At 44.6% G+C, this 17,807-nt stretch overlaps 1 protein-coding gene and 1 long non-coding RNA gene across 2 annotated transcripts in view; one reads left to right on the forward strand and one right to left on the reverse strand.

The window, feature by feature from the left end:
• Positions 1-1,176: 1,176 nt before the first annotated feature.
• LOC128117528 (uncharacterized) lies at positions 1,177-2,412 on the reverse strand. Its single transcript, XR_008220833.1, has 2 exons — positions 1,833-2,412; positions 1,177-1,424 (listed from the first exon to the last, which is right to left on the reverse strand). It is a non-coding gene; the product is annotated as an uncharacterized LOC128117528 (long non-coding RNA).
• Positions 2,413-2,928: 516 nt separating this feature from the next.
• Plcl1 (phospholipase C like 1 (inactive)) overlaps positions 2,929-17,807 on the forward strand; it is a 347,946-nt gene continuing 333,067 nt past the window's right edge. Inside the window, exon 1 of the mRNA XM_052749479.1 lies at positions 2,929-3,549. Within this exon, the coding sequence (XP_052605439.1) occupies positions 3,307-3,549 (243 nt within the window). The 5' untranslated portion in view covers positions 2,929-3,306. The remainder of the gene's footprint in view (positions 3,550-17,807) is intronic.

The following is a 17,807-nucleotide window of genomic DNA, read 5'->3' on the forward strand; positions in this document are numbered from 1 at the left end:
GAAAGCTACAACCAGCTAAAAAGCAAGGGAATCATTGTGTTCTAGATGGTGATTTCAAAGCCTGAGCCCTTCCTGATGCTTGTATTTCTCATAATGTGCAAGTCCCATTCAGTCATGGCTGTCTCAGAGACCGAAAAACCATTCCTACCCACCCAGCACCTTTCATGTTAGTCATGAGGACCTCTGGTAACGACCCCAGCTTCATTGCTCCTATAGTTTGGATCTTGAATGTCTGTAGTCAGAAGTTTTCTTGTGTTCTGCCCAGTGGTGATGTCCCACAGACACTTATAAAATAATCACTCAGAGGCTTATATTAATTATCAACTGTATGACCTATGGCAGGCTTCTTGATAGCTAGCTCTTTCATCTTAAATTAACCCATTTCTATTAATCTATGTTTTGCCATGTGGCCCTGGTGTTACTGGTTTGTTGGCGGCATCTTGTTGCTCCTTGGGCGGCTGGCTCACGTCTCCTCTTCCTCTTCTTTCTCCTCTAACTATCTCGCTTGGATTTTCCTGCCTGGCTCCATCCTGCCCTGCCATTCATTGACCAATGCAGCTTTATCTGTCAACAAATCAGAGCAATACATATTCATAGCATACAGAAAGACATCCCATAGCACATGTCCCTTAGACCCCATGTATTAAAGGTTTAGTCAGAAGCTTTGCTGTCTTGGGAGGTGGTAGACCTTAAGAGTTGGGACCTATTGGGAGTTTTTACTGCACTGGGAGAATGCCCTTGAAGGAAATTGTGGCCTTGGTCTCTTCTTTCTCAGACTTCTGGCCTCTGTGAGGTAGGCAGGCACACAGGGCATTTTTTAAAATGTAAAATTGCAGGCACAGAAGCCTTCTGAGCTGATGGCAGAAGAGAACAGAACAACAAAAACCTCTCCACATGTATTCCAATATTCTCAAGGCCGGGTGAATGAGGCAGCCTTCACAAAGAGATGCTCAGAGTAGTTATCAGTTCCTGTGCATTTGTGTTCACAGAAGACACAATGGAAGACTGCTAATGAAGAGACCGTATGAGAGCCCAACTTGGACATTTTGAATTGAGACAAAACATTTTGCAAACTGTATTCTGTACTTTCTGGCTTTTCCTTATTTGAAAGCCACTGACTTTTAGTGTTAGATGAGTTAGCTCAGATCAGATGAGTAAGATAACTGCAACACTTCATAAATGGAAATTTTTATTAAAGTAATAGAGAAAACCGAAGCATGGATAGCTGTAAAGAACAGAAGTGACATGTAATAATCACTGAGTACCAGAAAAATCATAGCCTAAAATCGGTTATATTTCTGAGGACAAAATAAAAGTATTTTCCATGTAACAGGGCTGTGAACTAGCACTTGCTGTTTGGGATGTAGTTCTCATCCTTCCACTAGAGGGCGCTGTTGCTTCTAAAACCGGAGCTCGCTGTTCATCTGTAGGACATTCAAGAAAAGGTAAAGTCAAGTCTTTCCCAGAAGATGGTAAATGTCAAATATGAATCTTCCCAGGAGCCCCATACAGTTCTGACTGTAGCCCCGGGGGATATAGATAAAAAAGTGAAGAGATGCGTCAAAGGAGCTGGGTGGCAGAGCTGATGTCAGCGGCTGCACTAACCAGCTACCGGCAAGGCTCATTTCTTCGGTTAAATAAGAGCTGCCCTGGATGATCCCCAAGACCCCAGGGCGCCCTTAAAACGCTAGAATGCCAATCAATTTCTGGGTCTGCAGGGCTGAAGAATTTCTTGGTGCTCTTGGCAGAGCCAAGGAAAAACAAAATCTTGAATTATGAAATAATTAGTAATTGAAATACATTTAATGCTCTAAGTGAGGTTTGATGCAGACCTCAATGCTCCAAATCTTTTAAATAAAAATGCTGCCTTCCATCTCTCTAGGGACCTTAGAGCCGTTGTCTGCATTTGCTCGTGGTGTGGTTAATTCTATTGAATCGCTGCTCCACGCAAAGATCTCTCCTCTTGGTTACTATCTCGGTGGAAGGAGAAAAATGGGTTTATTTAGAATTAGATGTAGAAAGGAGGCTGAATAAACCCTTGTCAAATGGGAACGTTTTAGTGTAGAGACTAAACCTGCCAGTGACCTTGTAGTTCTACGGCTTCCATCATATCGGTGTTCATTAGGCGTCGTCCCCAGGGTTTTAGTTGGTCTGTTCCCTCTTACCCTTCTACCCCTTCCATCCAACTCCTTGTCACATTTACTCAGATTGCTGAGTGAATGTAGAATCCGTTCACAGAACCTGAAGCAAACTGTAAAACTCCAGGGTTCTCGTAAACCCTAGTTTATCTCCGCACCGACTGGACTTCTAAGGACTGGCCGGAGAGCCAAGGGTCACCAGCACACCAAACACCCTGACATTCTCACCCAACACCCGCTTTCTTCCAGATCTGCTGCTGTTCTGCAGAGTGTTTCCTCCGGCTTCTCCCTGCCCCCACCTCTTCCAACCCCCCTCCCCCTTCCCCCCCATTTTTGGTGCACCTTCGGGCTGCTTCGGCGTTGCTAAACTTCCTAAAAGGTACTCGGAGTGCCTGCGGGTGGGTGCGCACCCAGGCGCGCGCACCCTCGCCGAGCACACGGGGAGCGGGGGGCCGGGCGGGCAGGGGAGCTCCAGAAACACATTCCATTCTTCGCGCTCGGGCACACCCCTCCGCAGTGAGGATTGGCCGGGACGAACCCCCCTCCGGCGAGGCTCGGCTCCTGAGAGGCTCGCACGCCTGCCAATCCCCCACGGGCTGTCAAAACAAGTCTTTTCCCCTCCCGGTCACGGGCGAGCGGAGTGGAGGCCGCCGCCGCCGCCGCCGCACTTCCTGGGGCCGCCGCGCCGCGGTCGGCGGGCAGGTGGCGGGGTGGCCCGTCCGCAGTCACCGCCGCTCCGCGCCCGCGCGCGTCCCCGGCTGGCTCGCGAGGCTCCCGGCCCGGCTGCCCGGCCGCCCGGCCGCCTTTTGTCTGTCTGCGCGGAGCCCGGCGCGTTGGCATCACGTCTCCGGTCCCTCCCGCGGCTTTTCGCCTGCTTCTCCCTCCCGCTCACATCTTCTCCCCGCCCTCCCCGCCAGCCCGCGCCGGCCCGCTTGACCTCCTGGACCACAGCCCGAGGACGCCTCTGCCCCAGCGATGTCTCCTCTCCATAAAGTTGCAGCCGCCGCCGCCGCGGCAGCCGCCGTCGGGCGCTGAAACCAAGTCCAGCGGGGCTTCCTCCCCGTGCCTGAGCGCACCCGTGCCAGGAGCCGGACACCCGGGGCCAGTCGTGCTGTCTCGCCCGGAGCACCCCCACCCCCCACCCCCCAACCCCGGAACGTGCTTGGCCATGGCTGAGGGCGCGGCTGCCAGGGAGGGTCCGGTGCCTCTCGACGCTGCCGCAGGCGAAGACGACCCCCGAGCCGCCGCCGACGCTGCCGCCGGGGACGCCGCACCCGCGGCCTCCGGTGGCCGGATGAGGGACCGTCGCAGCGGGGTCGCACTGCCGGGCGCTGCAGGGGTCCCCGGGGACAGCGAGGCCGGCCTCCTGGAGGCTGCGCGAGCGACCCCCCGGCGCAGCAGCATCATCAAGGTAAGCGGAGCCGCGGCGGCCCAGAGCGTGGGTGTGGGTGTCGCGGGGAGGTAGGGGACCCCCGGCAGGATGTTCATTGCCCCCAGGCAGGCACCGCGGGCTGGGCATTGTTTTCTCCCTGTCTCCTTTATTGCCAAACCCTACTGCCTAGTCCGGGAGGTTCCCAGACTCAGCTCTTGGCCTTGAGAAGCAGAAGTGACTTCCCCTCTGACAGCCGGGGAAAAGTTCCCCTCTGCGCTCTGCGCTGCTGCTTCTGCGGTTTGATGGATGCTTTCCCTCATTTCACTAACCGGTGAATGGGAGGAGGAAGGGAGGACTTGGGGTACATGCAGACCTGCGGGCTGGCTGTGCATTCTCCAGCGGAGAGCTAGCTTTTCCCGAGCAGCAAAGGCAAAGCACAGCTTACTTTCAAGTGTGTGGGGGAAATCTCCCCCGATACAAACGGTGCCGAAATCCTGAACCGCTTGAACTTTGCAGACAGGCAGGCAGAGTTTGCAGCGGACGCTGCAGCTCAGAAAGGATGAAGGAAGAGCTCAGAGTTTTCGCGCTGCAGAAAACACACATCCGGGAAAACGTTCCCAGACTCCCCTAGCACCCCCAGAGGATTTGCCTTTATCCATCTGCCAAGGAACTGTAAACCTTTCTTCGCCCCTATTTATTTTTATCTTCCACTTTGAACTTGTTTCCCGTGTTTGAAAGTTCATCTTTTGGGTGCATGCCTTTGGAGTAATTTTTTTTCAGGTAAGACCCCTGGCCCTGGCTCTGGAATAGGGCCTCTTAGCGTAGATCTGTGTGATTACCGCGTACATGTGAGATTAAAGTTGATCTTGGCAGAGCACATGTGGATACACACAACACGCCGCAGAGGACAGTGGAGGAAGGACTGCTATTCAACTTCCTGACTTCCTGGGAAGGCTCATACGTTCAGAAAGCTTGCTTAGGTCTAAACCGAGCAGCCGCTGCGTAATGTGTAATGCGTGTCTTCTTTCCCAAGCAACCAGTACCAGCGTTTGTGCTCAAATCCACCCAGCTCCAAGCACCATCTACGCTTTTTCCCAAACCTGGGCCCATGGAAATTTAAAAGCTACAGGGAGATTTCTGTGTTAAAAGTGGATGGTAGTTTCAAACAACCTGAAGTAGTTTATTTTTGTGGCTTTTTCATAAAGAGAGTTATACTCTGGATGTGAGTTTGGATAAAAGAGAAACAGCCTTCTTTTAATACTCCAAGTCAGAAATCATATTGTCTTGAAACAACAGCATCGTACGTACACAATTAGGAAATAAGTACATTTGGGTTACAAGATATTGATTCTACCTGAGAAACTGTGTGTATGAAAATAGGCACTGTAAGGTAGTTTAAAATGAAGCAGTGGTTCTTTATATATTGTGAAAAATGCAGTTCGTGAAGTATAAGGACTTGCAAATTCTTGCATCAGTTTTGCCACTCTGAGATTGCTCTGTGCTTCCAGGTGTACCACTACAGGCTTGAAATCCTGGGGATGTGATCATTCAAGCTTGGCACTCAGCTCTCAAGAGGTTGACACAGGAGGATCTTGGTTTCCAGTGTAGCCTCCTGGACACAGCCATACCCGGTGTCAAAATAAGCAAGCCCCGCCCCCAGACTATATGAATGGCATGCGGTTTATATTCTTGTAAGGGTCGTCACTGAGTAATAGTGCCTCTTTTTTTTTGTTTTGAAGTTTGTTTTTGTGACAAAAAAGAAGACAGCGGAGTATTACTTTTTTTTCCCGTTTAATGCTAAATTAAACAAACATTTAATAAATGGCATTTAAAACTAAAGATACTGCAAAATTAGATGAACTATTTTAAATTAGATTTATTTGAAACATATACATGTGATTTAAAACAATTAAACCTTGCCAAGGAGTGTGAAAGTAGGGCTCTTTGCATTCCACACTCCCACTTACATAGCCTACCCTATAACTATTAATATTTTCTTATGCATCCTTCCAAAATAGTCCAGGCACTTGTAGGCATATGTATCTATGACTGTGCATCTCTGACTAACTGTTGAGGCCCTTAATATGTACAATGAAATTTGGCTAGAATTTTATTGGCTTCATACCTTCAAGTTTACATGTAACATTTTTGATGCCTAGAGGATAGACTGAGGTCATTATGATGAGCAGATTGAACTTCAAAGATGGTCTGGTGACTGGTAGGTGGCAGTTGTTGGGATTTGTCCCCAGTGGTCTTCTCTTTCTCTTCAGGGGTAAGAGGCAGGAGAGTTCTATTCTACTCTTTCTGAGATCAAGAATATTTTTATTTACATCGTGAATCTTTTGTCACATGGCTTAGCTGCTTTAATGTAGCAAAGATGAGAATTTCTAAAAAGGCACAGACCATGTGTGTTAGTCAGTTTTGTCATTATAATTAGAAATATCAAAGGAGGAGAGATTTATTTTGTCTCATGGCTTCAGAGATTCCAGTCCATGGTCACTGTCTGTGTTTCTAGGCCTATAGTGAGGCAGAGCACCATAGCTCCAGGCCGTATGCAGGATAGTTGTTCACTTTATGGTGGCCAGGAGGCAGAGAGAAGGAGGGACTGAGGACAAGGCTAACATTTCAAGGGTGTGTCCCCCATGATTTACTTCCTACAGCTGGGCCTCAGCTCCTACTTCTCACTGCACCCCAATAATCCCATCGAATTATGACCTCTTTTCAGGTTGACTTAGATGATCTGTTTTAATTACTTTAACACTAATTCTCTATTAGCATGAATATCAGACCCGAATAATGCATTCTTCTATTCTGCCAGGAAACAGACTTTCTTGTATATTAATTAAAGGAATATTTTCAGTTAATTTGCCCTTCCTAATTTGAAAACATGTGGATAGCCGAGAAAACAATTTCCTTCTGCGCTGATGGAGACAATTGTGCTGTTTATCTGTGCCCAGCCTCACCAAGTCTTTCTGCTGTCACTGTGGGTTTCCTTTATAGTCTCAGGCTGAGTCTTTTTGGTTTTTAATCCTGCAAGAATTTAGCTAGGTTCTCTGTAATCCATTTGCTTTTCCCGCTATGATTATTTTCTACAGCGCTGCCATTGATAAATGCTTCATTTTTTGCCAAGTGTATATATTATACCACAATATTCATTGAGTCCACCTTAGTTTCTTCTTGATATGTGATTTAAGATGAAAAGTTAGGAAAATGCTAACAGTTAAGTAATATCTAATATCAATGTACTATTTAGTATTTGAATATATTTGTACTAAAGAAAGTAAATCGCTTATCTAGTATTTAATGTCAATATCAAAATATCTACCATTCTAAATTGTAGCCAATAGCCCCATAACTAGAATGTTGTAGAAATAAGAAACAGCGTAGCTTATTCTTTTTGTTAGATAGTGGGAACTGAGATACATAAATATTTTGAAAGCAGTTCATTTTTTTTTTCTGGTACATGTGAAATATTGATCAACTGTACTTTTGTCTGTTTTCTTTTGATTCTAAGTACATATAACCGAGGCAAGGAAGAATAGATTGTACATTAGTTCCTCGCCGCATGGCATGTGGGATGAAGGTCAGTGTTAGGAATGAGGATCTGAGACACACAACAAAGCCTCTAAAGGAATGATTAAGACTGTTGTTCATGCCTCATTAATGTGTTACCATGGCCCGTCTTATCCTATCTGGTTTTGTGAGCTGCAACCTCCAAGATGCACTTTGGGTACCAGCTGACTCATGACAAAATTATGACTCATCAGAGAGGCAAAGAGAATGAAATTTGCGTTACATGTTGTCTACTGTGGGTTAAATACCAAACTAGCTTTTATACACTTCATGTTCTCACAGCGAGTCCTCTGGTTTAAGGGAGGTACAAGAGACTTAAAGCAAGGTAGAATCAGGGTTCAAAGCCAAGTCTGCTTAACACCTGTGTTATCATGCAGTCCTCCGGTGCAGTGAGCTCACAATTCCACACTTCCTAGGTTAGAAACAAGTTGAACACGGAGAATCTGAATCTTGGGCTTGTGGGGTGAATTGTCCCTTCTCTACTTTCGTCTCCAGTTTAGAACATCTGGAGCTCCCTTCCTGCCTGTGGCCGTTTTTTGTTGGGCCCATGCTGTGTGTGTGAAAAGGCAGTTTGGCTGGTTTCACTGTGTGGCCCTCACACCTCTTCATGGTGTCAGTTTGGAAGCTCAAACCTGTGTTACCCTAGGCCCACTTCTTTCCTGTGTCACTCAAGACAATGGAGTTTTGAGAGGAACTGTGTTTTCTTTAGATTGATACCCAGAGGGGGCAGATACGTGGTACACTGCATATATGTTATTATAGGGAGTGAGATGAAGAGGATTTCAGTTGGCGCTCTGAACATATTTTTATAAACAGTTATAATGTAGAATTAAATATGACTGAAAAATTGCTTCTAATTTTTAGACATGCCAGAGCTATATCTGCTTTTGTAGATTAGCCTGGGAATTAATCAGCATGTAGATTTTTGTTCCTGTGCCGATGTCCTGGCTTGTCTTATGTCAACTTGACACAAGCTAGAGTCATCTGAAAGGAGAGAACCTCCATTGAGAAACTACCTCCACAAGATCCAGCTGTAGGGCATTTTCTTCGTTAGTGATTGGTGGGGGAGGGCTCAGCCCATTGTGGGTGTTTCCATCCCTGGGCTGGTGGTCCCGGGTTCTATGAGAAAGCAGGCTGAGCAAGCTATGGGGAGGAAGCCAGTGAGCAGCACTCCTCCATGAGCTCTGCATCAGCTCCTGCATCCGGGATCCTGCCATTTGACTTCCTGTGATGATGAACAGTGCTGTGGAAGTGTAAGCCAAATAAACCCTTTCCTCCCCAACTTGCTTTGGTCATGGTGTTTTATCACACCAATAGTAACCCTAACTAAGACAACTGACGTGCATTAAAACCTTTAAATAACAAACCGATGGTAGGATTTTAAATAAAAAAAGCTGACAATTCATTGGAGGTGACCAGCCTTTGCTATGAGGAGACTGCTAGCATGCCACGGCATTGGGGGCTCCAGAGGGGCTTCTACCACAGAAGCGTGAGCCAGCTGTGCGTGTGGCACTGAACCTCTTAGGTGGCTTTGACTTACTGTCCCAACAGCTTGAGTCACAGTGCTTATTTTCTCCAAAATTGTCCTTGAGTATGATCACATTTCACCTTAGACGTGGTTTCTTATTTCAGTGCTTTTCTGGTGTGGCTTTTAGTAATACCTCTTAAAAGAGTGAAGAATAGAACCCTGGGTAAAATGCCTTGTTATAGTTTGACGAAAGGTTTTAGACATGCCTGTTAATCAATGTTTGTTATAAATCCGAGAATTTGTAGATTTGCATTTCTTTTTTTTGAGACCGTATTAAGGTTTAAAGACTATAATCCCAGTTACATAGCCACTGAAGGGTTAAATACACTTTGTGCTTGCCTCTGGGTAGTTGTCCAAACCGTTGTCTTTGACAATGAAGAAAACAGACAATTAAATGTTTTACAGTAAAATGTCAGTTGAACATTTATTGCCAGATAACACCTCAGGCCCAGCAGGGCATCACGAGAAGACATCAGGAGACAGAGACGTCGCCTGGCGCTACTGAACAAACAGCCCATTAGGTGCTTCTGGGTAATGCTCGAGCAACTGATGAGGTGGTGAATGGCCAGGAGGAGCTCAATGGACTGACCCACCTTCCCTGCGTCTCTGTTCAGCTTTAGCAACAGTGAATATTAAAATAATTCCATTTTCAAGCCTAATGTCCAAATTGCCATAGTCATAACATTATATACTTAAAAATTATCTATCTTTAAGTGATTACAAGGGTTCAGGGGCACGGGGGCTTCTTGAGCTTCCCTTTGTGACATCACCAGTGAATGAACCACTGCTTATAAGGTGGGGACAGGGAGTCATTGAATTGGACTTTCCGTGTAAACTAAGACAATACATCAAAAAATCTTTTTATAGTGAAATCTGTCAGCTCTGCAAAACCTTATATTGTGACAAATGTTTTGATCACCTAATACAAGGCTTGTTTGGAGTCTCACTGAACTTACTCACCTCTGAATCCCAATTCATCATTGTATCCCTGTTCTCACAATGGGATACAACAGAGCTTATTATAATTAATGATTATGCTATGCGAACCACAACAATAATAATAACTGCAGGCCAACTTCTATATAACGTTTTTCCTTATTTAAGTATTGGCCCGGGAATTGTATTTTAGCAGACACCAATGACAACAAGATTCTAGCATGACAGTGTTGAAACCGTCTCTTGGATTTCAAATTGGGTTTATTTGCAGTTTTATTTGTAATGTCCTGGGTGGGTATGTTTAAGAGAGTCATTGTCTGCTTTATTTTGAATAGCATCATTTTAACTCACCCTATGTGTGATCACTCTAGCATTACTTTGAGAAAAACAGGATTACATATGTGAGTAGAAAAGAGCCATTATTTGTATAATCATTATCTCCCCAGGAAGAACAATTTTGAAAACAATCCAGTTCATCCCAAACATAAAAACTAAACTGTTCAGTAAGGGCATTTAGTTTTTCAGTGTTTTTGAGATTGTATTTATAGATGATGAAAGTGTGTAGCAATTGATTTTCTCTTTGTTGTAATATCAGAGATGGAGCTCAGGGTCTCAGCCAATGAGCTATGTTACAGCCCTAGGGTGTAGCTATGACAGGCAAGGAGATTTTGTTTGTCCGTAACCGTACCACTTGGTATTAAAAGTTCAAAATACCTTTGAAAGATAACATCTGTTTTGTTCATTCTTTTATGTTGACCTTTCTCAAGAGCCTTTTAAAATATGCTAATCCTGGATGAAGCATGGACTAAACCCAGGAAGTTTTCTCAAGTCAGCCAGCTTGTATTGTTCGCGTGGTATGAGATCCTGGTTCAGAGTGCTGAGACTGTGATGTTACTGAGAGTTTAGGGAACTAGAGATATTCAGAATCCAAGCACTGAATATCTATGTGATGCCCAAAGAAGACAAAAGAACACTTATGCTTAGCTAGGACCAACATTATATATAGTGTGGAACTGGACCCAACCTTATCATGGGCAACTTTTCCGAAGCCTAAAGCAATTTCAAACCAAAGCGGGTGAAAAGCCTGTCTGGTTAAAGCCCACACATTCTCTCATGCCTAACGGCTGGCGACAAGTGTGATGTCCAGATACACACTGACCAGGTCAGAGGGAGCTGTGGTCTTCCATGGCTCAGAATGAGTCAGCGCCAGGCTCCGGCCAAGGGCATTTGTATCGGAAGAATGACTTGTCCTCTCTTTCAGTCCATCTTGAGTGTTGGGTTGAATGAGAGACACTACATGTGCACCCTGATGTCTCTCTCCCTTGGGATGTCACCGCATAAAATACAGTTCAGCCAGCATTCTTAAACTGGAAGTTTCTTACTTATTGATCAAGAGTAAATTTAGGAAAAGGGAATAGGGGCTCTGCTGTAAGGGAGTGGAACTTTTTGCTCCCTTTAGAGGTTTTCATACAAGATGCAAAGTCATTTTTAGCATTTGGTGAAGTCCAGTTTTGAGATATTTTGGAGTTATTGATTCTGTACCATAATTAAATAGCACATATTTGGAAGTGCTAGCAATAATTAAATGGTTTTTCTATTTAATATAATTGACAAAACACAGTAATATCTTGAATAAGTTATACTACTGAGACATTTTCTCTAAAATAATAGAAAATACATTATTTATTCTTTGAGTCTGGTGTTGTTTTGAGCACTTAATGTGTATCAAGTAATTTATTTCTTCCAATAACCGTATGGAATTGTTATTAGTATCATATCAGTGTTTACAGATGAGATGTTAAGTGACTTTGGCAAGGTCTTACATAGCTAACAAATGCAGAGCCAGCGAAAGAGCTCAAAGTTCTGCAGTGATCCACCAGCCTCTGCCTCCACCTCCCAAGAGCTGGGACTAGTGGTACGTACCACAGCTCCTGACTGCATCAACTCTTTCTTCTAGATCCCCCCTAAAGAATGTTGATCAAACCTTAGCCGGTGTGCATGAAATAACAGGTTTGAAAATGTTACCTTGCACACTAAGTTCAGCTGACGAATTAAGAAGAAAGCATTCTACAAGCAGTTTTAGGGAATTCTCTTCAGGATTATTTGGACACATTTCTCCCTCTCAAGTTTATGACCTTTCACATGAAACGTTGATGATTTTACGTCAACATTGCATTTCATTTTCCCAGGAGAAGACTGGGCCTCCTGATACTATAGTTTTGCTTCTTGTCCAAAGTAAGCACTAAGCAGAAGTTTATAATGCACCTTTAGAATAAATTATACATGCTAAAGACAGACTATTAATCATGGCAAACTGATACAACATTTTAGAGTTTAATAGTTTTGTCTTCCATCGATAAATCAGTAAGGAGTGTTTGAGTTCCCAATCGATGGAGATTGCCATTTTCTTGATAAGTGGATATGATGTTGTATAATTGGGTATTCCTCCTGTTCTCTCCGAGGAAGGTATAGTACCTCTTACACAGGAGGAACTCAGTGAATACTTGAGAAATTTATTAAATTGAAAGTCTGTCTGATCACTTAATGCTTTTTGTTTTGGTAAAGAAACTCCAAAGTCATTGGGTAGGAGAGCAGATACAAGATTATGTTATAACTGTCCTTGTGTCTACATTGTTGCGTTAAAGGCAATCTGTCCTGCTGTGTGGAGATACTGTGCTGTGGCCAAATGGTACCCAGGGGTTTCTTCCCATTGTTTGCAGATGTTAAAAAGTCTGTGCAGTTGTTAAAAGTCTAGTAGTTCTCTTCAGACAACTGGGTGTCAACTTCAGTTATCTATCTGTAGTTATGTTGGACTATTAAAAAGACACAGAATAGTTCTCCCTCAATGTAGCATTTGCACAGCATCATATTTGGTTAAATTCTCTCTCTTTTTTTTGAGACAGGGTTTCTCTGTGTAGCTTTGCGCCTTTCCTGGATCTCACTCTGTAGCCCAGGCTGGCCTCGAACTCACAGAGATCTGCCTGCCTTTGCCTTCCGAGTGCTGGGATTAAAGGTGTGAGTCACCACCGCCCAGCTGGATACATTCTCTTAAAGTGGATTAATTTTTTTCCTAAAAAGGCTCCTACCAAACATTTGAAACTTACAAACACATTTTTAAACTAATATTTTCCGATGTGCTGTCAGTATGAGGTCAAGTCAGTCTTGCGATAAATACATTGGTGTTTTCTGCAGTCATTAGAAATGAGCAACAGGTAAGCTCTTTTGTTTTGTTTGAAACAGGGTCTCACTGTGTAGCCCTGGCTGTCCTGGAACTTGCAGCCTGTGTAGACCAGGCTGGCCTTGAACTCATAGAGATCTGCTCACCTCTGCTTCTTGAGTGCTGGGATTAAAGGCACGTGCCACCACGCCCCGCCCAACGGGTTACCTTTTGATTCACAGATTTCCATTTTGTAGCCCAGATGATGATCGGTAGTCAAAGGCATGTTCGTTAGAAAAATAACCAGCCAGGCAGTGGAGAGTCACGCAGGAATCCAGCTTCAACAGCAGTTGAGGTCAGTAAGAGGAGAATGGAGGATCCAGTGTGCTCGGGTTGAGTGGGTCAGACAGGACTGCAGAAAGGCTCAGGAAGTGTTTCTTTACTTGCCTCGTGTGCAGAATTAGAAATTTGGGGATTAATTTGTTATGGATTTTGATAGCTTTTGGTTCTTTGTAGTGCATTTTAATCTCTCATTTTAACACATTTGTCTTCAAAATGCCTTAAATTTTTTTTATCTTATTTATTAGTGATATTTTGAGGTGTGTGTGTGTGTGTGTGTGTGTGTGTGTGTGTGTGTGTGTGTGTGCCACAGTGCATGTATAGAGTCCAGAGGACAACTTTTCTCTTTTTCCTGTGGGTTCTGGGAATTGAATTCCTGTCCCCAGGCCTGAAAGGCAAACACTTCTACCTGATGAGCTATCCCACGGACAAACATCTTAACACATTTAACAACAACTGTTAGGTACAAAGGTATCTGAGTTTAGAGATCTCTGGGAGGGGGAGAGGGAGGACTGGTCTGAGTGTTGCTGAGGATGCTTGGTATGAGTAATAAGCTTTGTCTACGTTTTCATTTTTTTAGTCCCAGCCCTAGGAAATGCCAAAGTGAGTCTCCATGGTTGCACCCTCAGCGTGACAGTTTAGTCAATACGGAGGATTGGGTCTTGGCAAACATGTCAGCATACAAGTTGTCGTAGTAGGTTAGAAGTGTGTGCTGGAATTAGCCACTGCGGTTTAAATGAAAAGGTTTGAGAAGCATGCCCTTTAGTCCTCTTAGCGGAGCCCTCTTTGCTGAGATGCAGTCTCCACTATTGCTGCTGGTCCTCCTCCCCCAGGCTAACTAAAAAAAGATCTGGGAGACAGGAGGTCTTGGAAAGAAAGCATGGCTCCCAAAGGGAGCTGCCTTTTTTGTCTCGCCTCCTAAGGGGGATGGCTCCTGATTCTTTGTGAGGTAGGAAGAGAAAGGACTCAAGTCAGTACCCACACTAGAAAACCAAGCTCGATGCGGCCTGTCTAGAACCCCACTGCTGGGAACATGGTACTGAGCAAGTAGATGACTGGGGTGCTTTGGCCAGCTAACCTAAGCCAATTGATGAGTTCCCGCTTCAGTGAGAGACTCTCTGAATACAAGGTGAAGAGTGATAAAGGCACCTGGACTCAACCCCTGACTTCCATATGCATGTGCACACGTGTGAGCCTCCACTCACATGCCCACACCTACAAAAATGTGTAGACAAACCAACACACGCATACATGCACACCTTTCTGAAATCAATCTTGCTATGGAATAAGGCCGCCTCAGCTTCCTGAGTGCTGGGGTTATGGCATGATCTACTGTGCCTAGATTAAAAAATGATTTTTGAGTATAAGATGTAATAGTTGTGGACTTCCGACAGTCCACCTTTCCACCAAGTTCCCCTGTAAGCTGAGGCTGATGTTCATCTCTTCTCTGAGTGAGCAGACTGTCAGAGTCCTTCAGGCTATTCTGGGTACTGAGAAAGGGAACACTAGAATATGTCCAGGCCTCTCGTTGCCTTATTCAGAGTGCCTCTAGGCCACTTGGGTAAAGGAAGTCTACTAAGAATAGAGTGTGGTGGTTTGAATAGTTGGTCACTGGTTGGTAGAGCTATTTTGGGTAGGTTTAGGAAGTGTGGTTTTGCTGGAGGAAGTATGTCACTGGGGGTGGGCTTTGAGCTTTCAGAAGCCATGTGCCATTCCCAGTGCATTCTCTGCTTCCTGGTTACTGTTTAAGATAGGCGCTCTTGGCTTGCTGCTCCAGCTACCATGCCTGTCTGCTGGCATGCTGTCCTGCCATGATGGTAATGGACTCTATCTCTTTGGAACTGTAAGTCCAAATAAACCCTTCTTGGTCATGGGGTTTTGTGACAGCAATGGAACCCTAACTAGTTAGGACACATGGGTAGGGGTTAATGAGGAGTTGTGGGAAAAAAACTCCACAGGACATCTCTAACACCAGGATGGTTAATGTGCAGAGAAGAAGGTTGTGGAGGACAGCTCTACAGAGAACATTAGATGTCCATCTTACAGAGAGAGCCAACCAGCAGTTGAGGGTTAATGTGAGGAACAGAGGAAGGCAATCCAGTGGAACCTGAAGCATCCCTGTGAGTTCTATCCTCTGAGGAGACCTGAGCTTTTCCTATCCCCTCCAGCACAATCCTAAAAGGGAAGTGTAGGAGGAAGAGAAAAATGAGAAGTGGGTAGAGAGGGCTCATTCTCTGTACCAGCCACCACAACCCACCTCCCAGGAGGACCTTCTGTATCAGCCACTACAACCCACCTCCCCAGGAGGTCCTTGAGCTAAGCATCAAGTTGAAGCTTTAACATGAACTGGGTTGAGTTTTAAGGACTTGAAAGAGCCCTGTAATGACAGACAGAGACAGAAACATGGAATCTGATGGAGGTATTGGTGATAACTGGAATACATGGGCTAACGGGGTTCTGACATGGTCAGCCAGGGGGTAGTAACACATGTGTGTACCCCAACAACTTGAGACCCCTCAGTTAATCAACTGCATTATTACAGGGTTGGAGAGCTAGACAGGCACTTAGAGATCACTTTCAAGTTCTATCCCTTTGTTTACTAAGTGTGGATGTCTGCCATCCCCTTTATTCTTGCAAAGAGACATTGTTTTAGATTATTTGTGACAACTAAACAATTGAATTATAATTATATGTGATACGATGCCTAGATAGTAGAGATTTCTTTCAAGCATTTCCTATTATAGAAGAATAGGGGGCACTAACATTGTCAGTCTGTTATGTCATATCGGTTCTCACAGTAGTCTGGCAAGATGTAACTGTCATCATTTTTACCTCACAGATGAGGAAGTCAAGGCTCTGAGAGGTCATGAAACTTATTCCTTGTCTCGTGGCTATTAAATAGCGGTAGGGGGTTGAAAGGTTCTGTAGCATGAATCTTAAAAAGTTCTTATTAATAAAATCAAACCTGAGCCAGGTATTGGGGTGAACACTGGAAGATCAGAGAACCAGAACAAACCATAGATAACCTCACTTTGCCGGTTCCACAGCTGGTCTTGTTTCCTCAGACTGGAAGCCTCTGAGTCCTCGTCCAGAATGGGTCTCAGCTGAACTGCTGCTCAAAAGCCTAAAAGCTTAACCAGGCTAAATGCTTCTAGTTTCTGGTCCTCATGCCTTATATACCTTTCTGCTTTCTACTACCACTCCCTGGGATTAAAGGTGTGTGTCACCATGCCTGGCCATTTCCAATGGCCTTGAACTCACAGAGATCCAGAGGGATTTCTACCTCTGGAGTGCTAGGATTAAAGGTGTGAGTGCCACCATTTTCTAGCCTTTGCATCTAGTGGCTGTTCTGTCTCTGACCCCAGATAAGTTTATTAGGGTGCACAATATTTTGGGGAACACAATACCACCACATTGTTCTGCTGATCAGAGGTTTCAGACTACAATGGCCTGGTAGTTTTCTCTAAGCATGGAGGACTTCCTCCTCCCCAGCAAAGCTTCCTGCTCTCTACCTAGCCTTATCTGGAGGATGTCTCTAGGCCCAGGATGCCTGACTTATCTCAAGGGTGACCCTTGACACAGTTCCCTGCAAAGGCTCTTCCCCTGCTGACCCACATGGTAATTAGGCAAGTGCTCTAGCCATTTTGATTGGGCCCTATTGCCACATATGAAGTCTTGTGATAGGAGTGAGCCACTTAATGCAGATTAGGGTTTGTCCTCAGGCTCCCCAATCCTATATATTCCTTATTCTCTGGAATAAAGCTGAACTGATTCACTGAAGTCATCTCCCAGAAGTCATCTCCGTCGTACCCACAGCCGTCCTAACCCTGTTTGCTCCCTCCACCCTCGTGGACCAATGCAGCCACCGATCTCAAGGAAGATGCAGAACCACAGTAGGGAACTATGGGAAAGTGGACTTTTTACTTAAAAAAAAAAATCTGTCTTGCAATTCTTTTAGCCCCGACACCATAAAACAAAACAAACAAAACACAACAAATGAATGAACTGCAAACCCAGAAAATCAAAGATTTTGTTGCATGGTTGGAAGGAAAGAAGACAGGAGGGAAGATGCTCAAAACGGCAGCCGCTTGGCCCAGGGTCTGTATGTTATTTAAGTTATTTAAGTCACAGGGATGTAGGGTCACCTGTGGGACTGAGGGCTTGTTTCAGCACACTCAACTGAGGGTTGGGGGAAACCAGTGTTAGGAACGCAAAGTGTTGGTTTCCTATTGTAGCTGTAACAAAAAAAAAATGCAACCCTAGTGACTCACAAATGTAGACATCCATTTTCTCACCTCTCTAGAGTTACGACTGAATCCCTATGTTTATTGGTAATATAATGCCAGCCTGTATGGCATGCGAGATGCTAAAACAAGATGACAACCCAGTTTCCTCAGTGCTACTGCTGTAAAAGCATGATTTGAATGTAAGCTTACATCACCGAGAGTTAAGTTTTCATCTGTGTGAAGATTGTTAGATGCTCACAGAGAGAGAGAGAAAAAAAAAAAAGCCAAAAAACCTTTTCTCCACTGACATTGAGAATGTCAGATGCAAATGTTGAGGGCTTAGTGCTATTAATGAAGATAAAAAGTTGGAATCATAATTTAAAAATCTCTGGATCTAGGTATTATATGTTTATTTATGTAAAATGAAGACCTTGTACTGGATTTTTTTTTCTATGTTTTGAACTATAGGAAGAATCTGGGGAAAGTCACACTGTGGTTTAAGTTCTTTACTGGAAGTTGACCATAAGGTGGCTTATAT

The sequence above is a fragment of the Peromyscus californicus genome, unplaced genomic scaffold, assembly GCF_007827085.1.
Source record: "Peromyscus californicus insignis strain IS unplaced genomic scaffold, ASM782708v3 Scaffold_21__1_contigs__length_65335640, whole genome shotgun sequence".
In the NCBI taxonomy this organism is placed as follows: Eukaryota; Metazoa; Chordata; class Mammalia; order Rodentia; family Cricetidae; genus Peromyscus; species Peromyscus californicus.